Here is a 14175-nt window from a genome sequence, read left to right as displayed (position 1 = left end):
ACAGGACAACAACAACAAAAACTCTCATAAAGTAAAGTTGAATACGTCTTTGCAATCATTACAAATGTAAAAAAAAAACGTTAGGTGAATGAAATAATTTAGTGATTCATAGGTTGAACTGTTCCTTCACTAACGAAGAAGCGAGTTTCTTACCGCAAGATATAATATGACTGAAGTATTTTTTAACTGATTTTGAATGCTTTTTAAAATATTGATGTTGTAAAATCATTTTTGATTTGGTAAAACATTATTAATTTGAGAAAGTATTGTGTCGGTTACCTCATATTGAAAATACTAACCTCCTAGATATTGAAACTATTTTTTGCATGGCCGAGGTGTTTAAAAAATAAGAGCAACGTTGTTCAAATATAATTAAAACATCTGTGATATTGTGTTCGGGTATTGCTTTTGCTGTAAAATGAGTCGCCTTGTAGTATGACTGTGCCGTGCGATGATCCCATACTCCCAAGATAATGCGCAGCATGCAAATAGACTTTTTGTTAGGGGTATCAGGTAACCAGTAGCAGAAAGAGCCAGTGTCCAGTCTGGTATTTGAAGGTATCTGCTTTCCTGCAGACATAAACAGTCCTGCCTGCACTTATTGCAAGTGTGGGGATAAACGAGTTGCCTTATCTGGGATATCCGCTTATTGACATGTTTGTTTCGGTTTTGCAAGCGGTTTCAGCGATGGTGCAATAGAAGTGTCCCCAGTCCCTGGGAAAATACCCTTTGGGTCACGCTGTAGGGTACTGTATTGCAAGATGACCAGATATCTGTGGCACTGTTAGCAGCAAAACTCCATTAAAGCAGGAGGACTGACCGATCGGGAGACGTTGAAGTGGGGAGCTGTGCGGAGTGCGTTAGTTCCACAGGAGCAAGCAAAGGTCAGTTTCACTCTGGGAAGTGCGGGGAAAAAAAAGAATCGCAGCGTTTCAGCTGCGGAGCCTTCTTCAGCCGCGCGTTACCCGAAGAGAGCTCCGCATCCGAAACGTTGTTTCTCCTTCGCTTCACTTGCAGGTCTGCCGAGTCCTGTGACACCTCTTCGTATGCAGGTTCACCCATTGTGTCACTTGGGGGGGGGGGATGAATGAAACTTTTAGTGGAGCTGAACTCCGACGGGAAAGCGAGGATCGCGAACGAGAAGCTGTGTGGCCTCCCTTTGTAGGACTTTTTCGCCAGCTCTGCAGCACCTGAATTCAAAGCAGCGATTTTCCATCATTTCTACCGTGACCAGAACCCTTTGTTCTCCATTTTAGTGCATAACATATTTATTTATGTGCAAACTTGAACGCAAAGACGGGCCTGTCTCTGCGCATTCAGACAGCCCTAATTAAAGGGTATTTGTGCCTAATTATTGTTTCGAATCTTTCACTCTGGCAACATTCTCAAACCGTGTTTTCCATGCCTCTTAAACTGTTCTTGTTTACTGCCGTTTGCTACATTCCTATAAATATTGGTACTTTTCAGTTTTGTTTACCATTCAGAAATGATGGTGGGCTTTCCCAGCATTCAGTCATTTTCTAACCGCTTTACCCAGTTCAGGGTCACAGGGGAGCTGGAGCCTATCCCAGCAAGCACCAGGTGCTAGGCAGGGTACACCCTGGGTGGGACGCCAGTCCAGCCTGGCGCACACACAGACACGCACGCTCACATTAGGGCCACGTTTCCCAGATGCCAATTAGCCTGCTAGCATGTCTTTGGATATAGCTGGAGCACCCAGAGGGAAGCCACGCGTACACTGGAAGAAACATGCAAACTCCACACAGACAGCACCCTGGGAATTGATCCCTTCGCCAATGCAATCCTAACCACTGTGGCATCGCACCACCCTGCGGTCCAGGTATTTGCGTATAAATATGAGTGTTTATGTACTTAGGAGGTGGACGTTTTCAATTTTGTGCTGTGAGATATAGTGCATTTCAAAAGTATTTACCCCCTTCCATTGATGTCCCATTTTGTTGCATTACAAATGATAAGTAGCCATTTTTTAATGCAAAAATACCCTTGAATGCTGAACTCTTAACATAAAAGCAGGGCTGTGAGAGCTCAAGCTTAACACTTTTGCACTCTTGCATAAGTATTCACCCCCTAAATTAGTTCAGATGCACAAAAGTATTATGCCTGGTCACACCATTATTGAATGGTCTCTGTGTGCAGTCGTGATTCACATGATTTCAGTGTAAATGCTCTCTCTTTTAGGTCCCTCAGTCAGGTGGTGAATTTCAAGACAGTATTTCAATGTGAAGCCCAGGGATCTTTAAGAACAGCTTAGGGATAAAGTTGTAGTACAACACAGAATAGCCCTTTGAACATGGTAAAGTGGATCATTAGGAAGAGGAAGGTGTATTGAGCAGCCCAGGCACTCCCCAGATCAGGACGCCCGTCCATACCGAGCAGCGTGACTTTGAAAAGGCTAGACTTCCGTGGCTGTCAGGGGAGAAAAGGTCCGTGAGTCAAAGCTGGTCTGTATGACAGAGTGGCAAACCCATCGGAAATCCCGCATGGAGTTTGAAAAAAAGTGTCGAGGCGATCCTGCAGACAAGTGGCAGGCGATTTGTGTTTAGACGAGACAAATTGGGGTTTCAATTTCAACCAAAATTTAACCCCAAAAAACAAAACCAAACATAGACCAAAAATGCACAGCTTTATGTCTGACGCAAGCTCAGCACAGAGCATCCCTCAGTCGGCATCCCTGCTGTCAAGCGTGGCGGCGACTGCGGTTTGTTCTGGGGCTGTCGCTCATCAGCAGGGGCTGGGAAGCTTGTTAAGATTGAGGGGGAAATGGATGGTGCAAAGTCCAGTACGGGCAAATCTCAGAGGAAAACCGGCTTCAGTCTGCCAAAAATCGAAATCTGGGATGAAAATTCACCTGTCAGCAAAACAGTGGCCCAAAGAACAACGCAGGACACTCACACAAACTGCTGTCCATCAACATTCCTCAGCCACCTTAGCAGAGCTTGAGCTCGAGACATCTGCACACGGGCTTGGAGCTGTAATTACTGCCAAAGATGCTTCAACCAGGTATTGATTCAGGAGGGTGAAAATGTTTGCATTTAGGTTTTTTTTATTTTGCTTTGCAGGTCTTGTTGACAATTCATTCAGTTTACTTCCTTCATTCATTAAGGTGATTTTGTTTTAGCAATCATGTTCTGTAAAACATATTCACTTTAAGAACAGCACATACATAATTTCTAATTCATCACTGGAAGGGGGTGAATACTTTTGCATGGTACTGTAAAAGAGCAGGAGGATGAGTTCTTCCTGTAGTTCTGTATGTAGCACAGTATCTCGACATGCATAATAACACATTTAATAAAAGACTATGCTGATTGTCATATTATTGCAAGTACATCATTTTAGAATATAATTTAAGCAGTGCCCTGCAAAAGTATTCAGACCCCTTGATCAAATATTGAAATGTGGGGATTGAATACTTATGCAAACAGCATATTTCAGTTTTTAAATTTTTCTTAAGAGTATTTTCTAACATAAAACAATGTCCCATTAAAATAATTAATTTTGAGTTTCAGTGCTTAGAAATAAAAATTTCACAGACAACTAAATGTCAGAATAGGATTTGTAGTTAAGTCAAATGAGAGAATTGGTCAAGGGTCTGAATACGTTTGCAAGGCACTGTATAACATTCTCTTCTGTATGCATTTTAACTTTTAAAATACTGTTGTGTCTTGGAGTGCTACCCATTTATGAAAAACAGCCACAGCTACATGTTTTTTTTACAGCTACAGGTCATATGGTTATGTAGCCTAAATATAATACTGTTCTACCGCAGCTATTGAAGAGATCACAAAGCATCAGTCTTTAAATTCCAGCCAGAAAAAACACTTTTCAGTAGTTGGCTTTATCCATGAGGCCACTTGTCTAGGAGCACTTTAGAAAATAGTGGATGCATTGTTTCTTTTTCAGGGGTACGTTATTGAACCACATCCTAGACCGCCTTAATCTGTGTGAGAGAAAGAAATGAATTAATTGGTCATGTCACGCCCGATGGAGTGGTCATTCTGATGTCCAAACACGCCGGGCAGCGCCAGCCGCGCCACAGTCACGGAGCGCGAGGTTTGTGCCAAGTCGTTTGGGCGAGAGGAGTGTCGCTGCATTCCAGAAGCAGAGGGCTGGAATTTGGAAAGGTTCCACGTGTGATGTGTTGGTTGTCGAGAAATGCGCTGCACTTTCTGGAAGGACGAACTGTGAAGAATGGAGTGTGCACAGTACAGTAGGCAGGGGTGGGAGGAATAGAGAGGGACTGTGCTTCAAGAAAGGCTTTACTGATCTAGCTAGACGGACGTCAGCATGACCATGAGGACATATTAAATCCTGCTGGGCTCTTCGGCTAGCACAGCGAAGTCCACAGTCCAGCAAAGCTTTAGAGAAGCAATAGTTTTGATTTGCCATTAAACGTGTGCACTGTTGAGAAATACATTTTCCTTGCACGCCTCAAATGTCAAATCTACGCAGATCTTCCTGGAGAGAGTTACTAAAGTTAATATGTCTTGGAATTGTAATGAATGTTTGCCATCTCGTTCTCTGTCCTGCAGGGAAGCTCCACGTTTTCTCTATAGCCTGATCACCGTTGACTTAATACAATGCGTTCTGCTTCAGCCTGGTCGGGTTTTCTGTACCTTAAAATCAGCAATATCAACTTAAGATTGTTTATCCTGAATCCAAAGAATATTTCTGCTAAAAAAAAAAAGAGCAGAGGCGTTACAGTAAAATATTAAAAAAGGTGCTTCAAGAGAATCGTATTTACTTGAATGTACAAAAGTGTTGCTGGGCTTTAAAAGAATAGCGTACTTGTTTATGCAAGAAGTATTGTGGACATTTATCATTCCATCTTTAACAGGATAATAGTGTTATTAACTCTTCTCAGTTTTTAGTTTTTCTGGATTTTGTGTTTTTACCTCGGTTGCTTCACTAGGATTTCATGTTTTCATACTTTCTCTAAGAGTTCTCAGAGAAGGACCAAGGAAGGTGTCTGAGAATCAACCTGTGTACAGTATACCTGAGCGAGACTGTCAGGTACTGTAGGTGGGTGCGTCAGCATGCGTAGGCTGCAAAAGAACAAGTAAAGGTTTATTCCATACTGAAAGGAAAAGAAAAGACGCACAACATTTCGGTTGTGGAGCCTTCTTCAGGGGTGAGTTCCATTTCTTTTCAGCCAGAACGTTGTCTCTTTTCTTTTCCCTTCAGCATGGAATAAACCTTTACCTGTTCCTTTGCAGCCTACACAGCTCCCTACTCGACTCTCTAGTAACAGTTAGATAGATTTAAACCCCAAGTCTAATCTTCTCGTGAGCATTTCCACAGTACTTTTTATGTACATGAATGATTATTATGCTTTCTTGCGCAGGTATTTTTCTTTGTGCTTACAGAGTGGGATCACAGCCTTTTCTGGCTTCCCATAGTCGTTGAATAGAGTTTAATTATAGTACAGTAATACAGCTTTCTGACTGCGACAATGCTGTGGCTTTGAAATGTGTTGTTACAGTTTCATTGAAGTAATCATTGTCATCTACCATTCATCTTATCAAGCGTTAGATACAGTATACGGTCATTGACCCCACCTGTAGCTTTCCACAGAAGTCAGCCAGACAGGCTGCAGTAGTATAAACGAGAAGTTCCTAGTCCTTTGGCCTGGAGAACCACACACCTGCTGGTTTGGATTCAAACTGAGCTTAAATACCTTATTGAAACCTTAATTGAACTAATAAGGTGCTTTATTGGAATGTGTACAAGTATTTTTCCGACTCAAAACGTTTGGGATTATATTTTTCTGAAAACGCAATAGTCAAAAGGCAACTTCCAGCAAGTTCTTAGAGCCGAAACACAGTCACACAGTCCAGATTAATGCCATTAGTAAATCAATCCAATGTTCAGTTGCGCAGCTGAGAGCTCGGCTGGAACAAAAAGCAGCAGGCGTGTGGGTCTCAAGGCCTAGGATTAGGAACCCCTGCTACAGAGAGAGCTTTCCTGGGTTAGATTTACAACTGCAGGCATGTTTCTCTGTCTGATCCAGTTACCTGTGACAACTTACAATCTGCCTCGCTGCATTGACGGCAACCTTATTTCTTAGGTGGGGAGCTGCTTCAGCATGCGTAGGCTGCAAAGGAACAAGCAATAGGTTTGTTCCATGCTGAAAAGAGAAGAAAGAAAACACAACGTTTCCCCTCACACCTGAAGAAGGCTCCACAGCCGAAAAGTTGTGTTTTCTCTCTTCTCTTCTCAGCATGGAATAAACCTTATTTTTTAGTTTGTTTTGACAGTGCTTTGATCCTGCCAAGTTCTAAATTGCAGCACGAGCCCCAGCTTTTTGTGATTCCTGTCCACCGCATCTTTAAAAGGATGTCAATTGCAAACCAGGTGATTTAATTGGGGCTAATGAATCATTCTGTGGCACGCTTTAATGGTTAATGTGTCACAATAAAACCTCAGAACCTCTAAGGTCATGTCTATATTAAGGTTTTATGCTTTAATTGCATTTCTGTAATCTCTGTAAGTCTCAAAAATTTCAGGAGCACTTTCCATTTAGCCGGGGGGGCATTTAAACTGCTACTGAACTCCTGCACCTGGCTAGGAGATGTGTGCTATCAGTTATGCACCAGAAGCCCTTCTGCACAGCACATCAGATGGGAAAGTGGGGAATCCACCTCACCAGTTGAATTAACATGTTAGATCTTCAGGTTGTTCAGAAAGCAGCCTCGTTTTTTGTGTGCATTATTTTCACTTGGCTGTGACCCACCCCACCCCCCTGTCTGTGGAATTCACATAAGATCCTCTTGGCTGATATTTCACTCTGTTTGCGCAAACCTGATGGACTGCATTCAGAAAGGAGGAAAAGGTCTATGCAGGGAGTCGTTTGTCATTTGACCGGTCTTTCCGGGTTTGGGTGTTCTAGAGCCAAAGGAGTCAAAAAGACAAGTGTTTTGTTTCTTTTAGAGGAGCACGGCAGTGGTCAAGGCATCTTATCAGAATTCAAAAGGGCAGTGAGACCTGTGCCTGAGCAGTTTCAGTAAGTGTTTGCAATTTTAAAATGTGGCGCTGCAATGATATGAACGCTAACTTGTTTAAACCGATATTAAATCAGCCGAGATCTATGGGCCTATCAACGTTTGGGTACAATTTTCCAGATAACTAAAAGTGAAGCTGCAATGACATTCGGGACAAACATGTTTATCGTCCTCGTCCTTTCCTTTGGCCCACAACCCCAAAGAGTGGAAGAAACCGGCTTTCCTGACAGAGGGATGAACATGCTGTCCTGTTAAACAGGAAACCGGACTTCATCTCAGACAAAATGCAAAGTAAATCACACTGCCCAGAGGCACAGCCTCACTGCTCTTCAGTGGTATTTCAGGCTGTAACTTCAATGCTAAAATGGAAAAAATACAGCTACAACGGTACATTTTAGCAGGTAATCCGACAGTACAGTTTTGCTTGTTGCCATATGAGTTTAGTTTTCTCCCTATAGTTTGTGTGCAACACTGCAACCTAGATGAGCTGTGTTATCTCTCCTTAATACTCTTACTGTGCAAGGTATCTGTACGTACGTCGGTACGTCGCTGATGGCAAGTATCATAATCATGTTTTACATAGCTCCTTTCATGACAATCTCACCGCACAATACAGTGGCAAAATACACACAAAACATAGGCAATAACAATAGTGACCGTTAAATGCAACTTAATATAGTAAGTTAAACAACATTAAATGAAAGTTAATAAGTATAGTTTCTTTACTTTGACAAGATGGTCACATTATTTTATAGGGTATGTTCAAATTGTGTTTCATGTGAAACATATATTAGCTTACTGAATTTTGCTTTGTCTTGAAAATGCCCTTAATGTTATTTACTCACTTTCAGCTGCTATGTGCAGAATTTACATGTATTTGGAGAAAAGTTCAAAATCATCTTCTGTGTATTTTTCAAGTTTAAGATACCGCTTCATCAACAGGTCTTTTGGTGTTTGCTTTGAAATACTGTCAGTAACATCTACCTTGTCCTGTTGTTTGCCATTACAGTAAACTGAACTACTTTGTAATTGAGCAGACCCTCAGCCTCTTACATATGAAGTTTCAATTGAATTTGTCTGCAGCCTCCACAGAGTGAGCTGTGCTGTAAGTGGGTGTCTGTTTACAGCACTCAAAAAGGAACTGGGCAGCCTCCTTGCAAGTGATTAGATTTCTACTGCTCTTACTTCTTCATGACTGTTTCATAACCTCAAACCATTGCGCAGCAATAATGCAAACCTGTCTGAAACATTTGTTAAGTGATTGGACTGCTCTGTCCAGGTTCCTGTATTGTGGGTATTTACCGCAATCATGTTAACAGCAATTTCATAATTTCATGAAAGATTGTTCCTTGTCCATTATCTATGTTTTTGGGTCTTTGTACAGTCTATTTTGCTTATGTGATACTGTACCATAGTTAACTGAATGATGATAGACCCATGCATTATTAGGTGATGATCTGGTCAAGCCTACGGACAAATTTAGATGCTGTGGATGAAGGGAAACTAAAAGTACTTAGACTCACTCTAGAATCACCGAGAAGGGCTGCCTGAGTAGATCTTAAGCTTTGATCTCTGGTGTTTTGCAAATGTACTTAAGCTTTGACCTCTGAAATTTTGTCAGTCCTTTGAAACCATTTTCACTTCTGTTTTTTTTTTTTTATTCTACATCCTTCTTCATTGAACAGAAAAGAGAAGGTGGGAGGGGGGAACAATAGTTTCCTAACTTTTTTTTTTAACCAAAGGGAGAAGCCCGACATTGTGGAATCTAAAGTGTTTCTTCCGCTAGGCAAAATGTGAGCAAGTTGTTCAGCTTATCAATTATGTTTGGTGGCTATTAGCTAATCGTTGGAAGATTTCATTCAGATATTTAGTTATCAAAAGTGTTATATTCTTTCTCTCTCCCTGGTGTTGGACTTGTGCTGCTCTATGTGATTTATTTGCACAAGGGGTTAACGTGTGGTTAATCATAATTACAATTGCATGGACATCTTCTAACTGTTCACTAAGTATGTACATTGGTGCTCAGCGGCTACTGTTTGTGTGTGGTTACGAACTGTCAGTGAGGTGGTTTTTAAAACGTAGTTGCCACTTTAGCTTGGGGAAACAACAGGGAATGTCCCAGTATGATTTCCGCTGGCTGGGGCTAAATCGTGTCTCGCTTCCTCACAAATTCACACCAAGAGCTGCTGGAAAAAAAAGAAGGGGGGGTTATCTAGAGCTTCCGCGTCCTCTGGGCCTTGGGGGTCCTTTCTGCATAGAGTCTGTGTGTTCTCCCCACGTTCGCGTGACTTTCCTCCCATAGTCCAAAAACATACTGGTTGGTTAATTGGCTTCTGGGAAGACTGACCCTGATGTGAGTGTGCGCGTGTCTGTGGTTGTTTTCTGTGTGTGGCCCTGCAGTGGGCTGGTGTCCTGTCCTGGGTGTGCCCTGACTTTGCCCGTTGCTCGCCCGGAGTTAGGCTCCAGCCCCCCTCCCGCGACCCTGAACTGGATAAAACAGTTAGGAAATCGATGGAAGGACTTCTGATCTCACTGCCTTTTCTCACTATTGAAAATCGAGGAGCTTATAGGCTGACCCCCATATAGGAAACGCCAATTCCAAGCAACGCCTGTGAAGTTGAGTTCATTTCCAAACCAAGCTGCTAGTCTGCTGGTCCGAAGCCACGAATTGCCTTTCTGATGGTTGTTTCCATCTTCCTGAGCGTGTACTCGGATCACGTCTGGAAATGGCATCAAGATGTGAAAGAATGTGAATGTTAAAGCTTAAACCTAGCAGCAGTGGTGCTCCCAGGTGACGTAAAGCAGGTGTGAAGATTGTGATCTGAAGGAAATGGACGAGTCAGTCCTGTGTGTTCAACAGGCCCCGAGTCTCTAACCCAGAGGTCGTTCTGCCTTTTCTCCTTCCTAGCTGTTTCAGAGAGGGGAATTTGAGCTGTGGCTCTGCAGTGTTTTAAAAAATACTGTGTATACAGATAATGGCCCCCAGCAATAATGGTCTTACGAACTTTTTTTGTCTCTTTTCTTTAAAAAGACATTTTGCACTTGTTACATTGTTACTGGCTTTAAAGACCACATGTGATGCAGTGAAGTGGAGTTTCTTCAATACAGCAGGTGCCAGATAGCACTTCAAGAAGGGCACACCACCTCCTTTCTTTCCAATGTGTTCCTGAGAAGCACCTTTTGTTAGAGTCGCGGTATTCTGTTGCAGTGTTTAAACTTCCATGTTTTCATTTTTTTACGGCTGATGAATGTCAGCAGATTTTGATCTGACCTGGAATTCCGGAGAAGTGCCACATCAAGACCTCATTGTTTATCTATGAAACACAACCTAACCCTTTCTGCTTCCTGTGTCTGTAACATGAGATCTGATGTCGCCCTGTATTAATCAGCTTCCAGCGTAATGAAATACCGTTTCTGATTGAACACTTCCAAATTTGAAAAAAGCTCCATTTGGTTGGAAACTTTCTTTTATTTTTTATTTTATTTTTTAGCATTGTAGGGGAAAGCTTTTTATGTAATCTGAAAGTATTCCTTTTCCATAGCTATGTAAGAATGAAATGCATGCTAGCACATGATTGCATCCCAGAAGATTGTGAAAGCCCCAGCAGGACTGCTCTTTTTTAATATAGCCAAATATTTTGTGCAAGTCAGAGCAAGTTCACTCGGGCTGCTAGAGATTCCGCAGGTACAACAGCCGTCTAGCAGGAGTCTTGTGAGTATTATAGCTTACCTTTTGAGTCTGACTTGTTTCCTTAGACAAACTAATCCCTTCTTCTCAGCCCCTGCAAACAAGGACCTTTAAAGACACCCAACTAACGCTGCATTAAAAGTGAGCTTTGTGGATTTCAGTGACTGGTTGCAGTATCTGGATTCCAAAAGAGATGTACAGTAGACCACGTTGTGGAAGACCGCTCCTTTAAATAGTTGAGCATCTTTTGGAAAAAAATTAATAATCTTCAATAGTGATCCTTCATGTTTCAGTTTCACTTCAGTAGTAGGTGTCCATGATGGCTTCTGTTTCAGTCCTGGGTTCCTAATGGAACTTCAGAAAGTGTCTGAGGAATGTCAGAAAACCTGCTTCATTGCTGGCACACATTCCCAAGACCCAGAAAACAGGAAATCCTACCATTCTGGTCCTAAGCAATCTGCGAAACAGAAAATCACCCCCAGACGTTTACAGTGCATAGCATTTAGTGTTTAGTGTTGCAGCCGTAGGTTTCGGTTGCATTGGTTTCACTGGAAGTGTTTTCCGAATAAAGACATTTGTCTTTTTCAGTAGTTAGAAGCTTCAGTATTGAATTCTCCTCTTAACGGTGCATGTCTGCAGCGTATTAAGACTTATCTCTGCAGAGAATGCAAAATTTGTGCATTTGAGTATGCACTTAGTCCACGCACATGCTGGTTTGCTGACAGCTACTTCTGTGCCCGACTGGTGCTCCCTCACCTGCAGGGTTGTTGAAGACCCATATGAAGCTCTGTAGTTAACAGTAACCTGATATTATTTTAGACTACTTGGGTGTATTAGGCGCTGTTTCTTGGGAGCAGACTGGCAACAAGCAACACTGATTGAAAGGCACAATACTGTCAGATTTTGTAATCTAATTTGTTCCCAAATGAGGTTTTTCTCATTGTTACTTTTTTCAAGCATAATGTGGTCAACATCGCTTGGGGTTTATGAAGCAGTGTCTCGTAACCAGTTCTGACAGTCCTTGGAGGTAGAACAAAAGTTTTTTTTTTAATCCCGTGTGTTACAGAGCTGGAAAATAGATCTTACCCGCAGGGAGATTTTAAAGTATTTTTTTAAACCAGTGAGGTTTTATGTGCACTTCCAGTCACATGAATCTCCCACCGGTCCTGGAAAAGACTTGTTTCCTCTCTGTGGCGGAATTGTCTGCCTGACAGGTGCTTCACTCTTCCCCTTTTTAGAGATTTCTTTTTCTTTTTGGTGGATTTTGGCTTCAGCCGTTCCGAGAGGGGGTCACTGAGCCTGAGAATAAGTACGGAGTCACCCATTTCAAAAACTGCTGTTCCTGAAGCTGTAAAGAGGATGCAATTTGAAGTACTTTTCCCCGCATGGTGGGGGACTTCATGCTTTTGAGGACATGCTTCGAGCAGGTCATATTAGAGCATGATTAGTGTCTTAGCCCTGTGAAGCATAATCCTTCTTCATGAAACCCACCTTGACTTTTGCAGATATAGTTCAGCATTCCCTCAGCATGGTAACTTAAAAAGAAAAACACAAAGCAGAACTTTACACGTGTGCCACGAGCCATGGGCTTTGAAGTGTTTATATGTCTGCGTGTGCGTGCATGCTTTATTTTCGGGTTTTATTTTCGCAGAGCCCTGCGATGCGGACTGGGAGCGCTGTGCGCGAGGCGTGCGTCAGGCCCTTGTGAAACCGCCGACCCATGTGACCTCCAACCTCCGGCCCATTGCTGCTCATCTTGACCTGCCCCTGTGCGCAGCTGCCATGGAAGACCAGGCCAGCTGCCCCAATGTCAGCATCCCCTGCTATAATGAGCAGAGGGACAAGAAGAAACGCTACACTGTGAGCAAAGGGCACTTCCCTTACTGCTTCTGTTAATAGGCCTAAATCTGCTCTTGAGGTGCCTACACAGAAAGTGTTTCTCAAAGTAATTGTTTAAGGGAACTGATCTTATAGGATTATAATAACCATTTGGTATTATTATGGAATCTTCATAGGAATTATTTATCCTTGCATTGTAAAGCAGTTAATTTAGACGTTGAATACTGTGAGCCATATTAAAGGCAACAAGTGCTGGTGATATGTGATACACAGAGTGTGATACAGTATGTGTTTAATCTTCTTCTCTAATCTCAGCTGGCCTTCCTTAACTAGGCCACCCGTCACGTAGGTTCTCCTGCGTGAAGGTAAACGCAAGATTTTGACACGATGTGAGAAAAAGTGTGTAAAAAACTCTAGAAGGATGAGGCAAGGATGATATACTTTATGTTCATCCTGTTTTTACAGGCCCAGCTGATGCTGCAAGCCCTTTCAGTGCTTCAGTGCTCAGTGGTTATGTTCCGTCTCTCCCAGAGCCAGCAATTTTAAAATAACCTGCCGTTCAACCGAGACTGTAATATCAAACTCTCATTCCCCAGCTGGTACTCCACAGTGCTGGATCAGTTGGATAGAATGGCACTGGTGTGGTTTTTACTGTAGTAACCCTCATCTGAATGGACCTGCAGGAATTCTGCTCTACCCAGCTGTATGAGAACACCTGAGCCGAGTTAATTAGTGTTGCACATGCTGTGTTTGTGTTGCCCGTTTTCCTGCAATGATCGGACAAACATGGTTTCTCTTTTTCTAGGTTTACAAAGTATTGGTGTCTGTCGGAAGATATGAATGGTTTGTGTTCAGGAGGTATGCAGAATTCGATAAGCTCTACAACACGGTAAGTTGTACAAAAATAACACTAGACGCGTATGTGTGCTGTTTTGTTTCCTGTGTTTCCAGAGCTGTTTAACAGGAGGGGGTGAAGGGAGGTGTTTAGAGCCAACTGCAGTTTACACTGCAAGCGTGGTGATGAAGTGTGTTTAGCAGCAAAAGCTTATCAGTGGCCAGCAATGAAAGATGCCTTAAAACACGATCCTCGTTCCATAATGTAGGCAACGTGAATGTCACATTTGCCAGTCCTTCAAGCAGCAAGACGGCGATGAGCTCTAAATTAGAAGAGAAATGTATCCAAGTCTGGGTATCTTCATTGTCTTCATCTTTCTTTAAAAAAAGCATGAGCCACAAAGTTAAAAACTCAGCATTTTGACAATAAAAACCTTTGTTGAGAGTGACGTAATGATCAGAGACATGCGTCTCTGGCTAATAATCATATCAGTGCAGTTGGATGTGATCAGTTTACAGTAATTTGTTGGCCTTCTACGGTCCCAAATACTACAGAGCTGTTAATTCTGTTAAAGTAGGGGTGGTGTAAATTCAGAAGGAAAGTATCTTTGGTGTTAGCGTCTCTTAATCAGAAGAACAAGTAGAACCCCATCTTCAGTCTGATGATTGCTAATCATCGGTAACCATTCTGCTGCAGGCTGTGTGAGAACTGCAGAGCTGCCAGAGGTACTGTACCAGTAAATTGTGTGAATTCCAGGTGGTCAGATTGTCTTTTGGCCTTCCTCTTTCACT

The 14175-nt window shown here is 42.4% G+C and overlaps 1 protein-coding gene across 4 annotated transcripts in view; it reads left to right on the top strand.

Moving 5' to 3' along the window:
• The window catches only part of sgk3 (serum/glucocorticoid regulated kinase family member 3), a 32843-nt gene that overhangs the window by 706 nt on the left and 17962 nt on the right, over nt 1-14175 (top strand). For 2 of the 4 annotated variants that reach the window (XM_088918727.1, XM_088918728.1), the window contains exons 1-3: nt 7369-7423; nt 12362-12570; nt 13355-13438. In XM_088918727.1, the coding sequence (XP_088774853.1) occupies nt 7387-7423; nt 12362-12570; nt 13355-13438 (330 nt within the window). In that variant the 5' untranslated portion in view covers nt 7369-7386. Of the gene's footprint in view, nt 1-652; nt 885-7368; nt 7424-12361; nt 12571-13354; nt 13439-14175 lie in introns of those variants that run through there. The other 2 variants (XM_088918730.1, XM_088918729.1) reach the window with 2 other exon arrangements.

The sequence above is a fragment of the Atractosteus spatula genome, chromosome 6 (assembly GCF_055471065.1).
Source record: "Atractosteus spatula isolate fAtrSpa1 chromosome 6, fAtrSpa1.hap1, whole genome shotgun sequence".
NCBI classification, from domain to species: Eukaryota; Metazoa; Chordata; class Actinopteri; order Semionotiformes; family Lepisosteidae; genus Atractosteus; species Atractosteus spatula.
The sequence above is the reverse complement of the archived record's forward strand: the minus strand, read 5'-3'. Positions and strand labels throughout refer to the sequence as shown.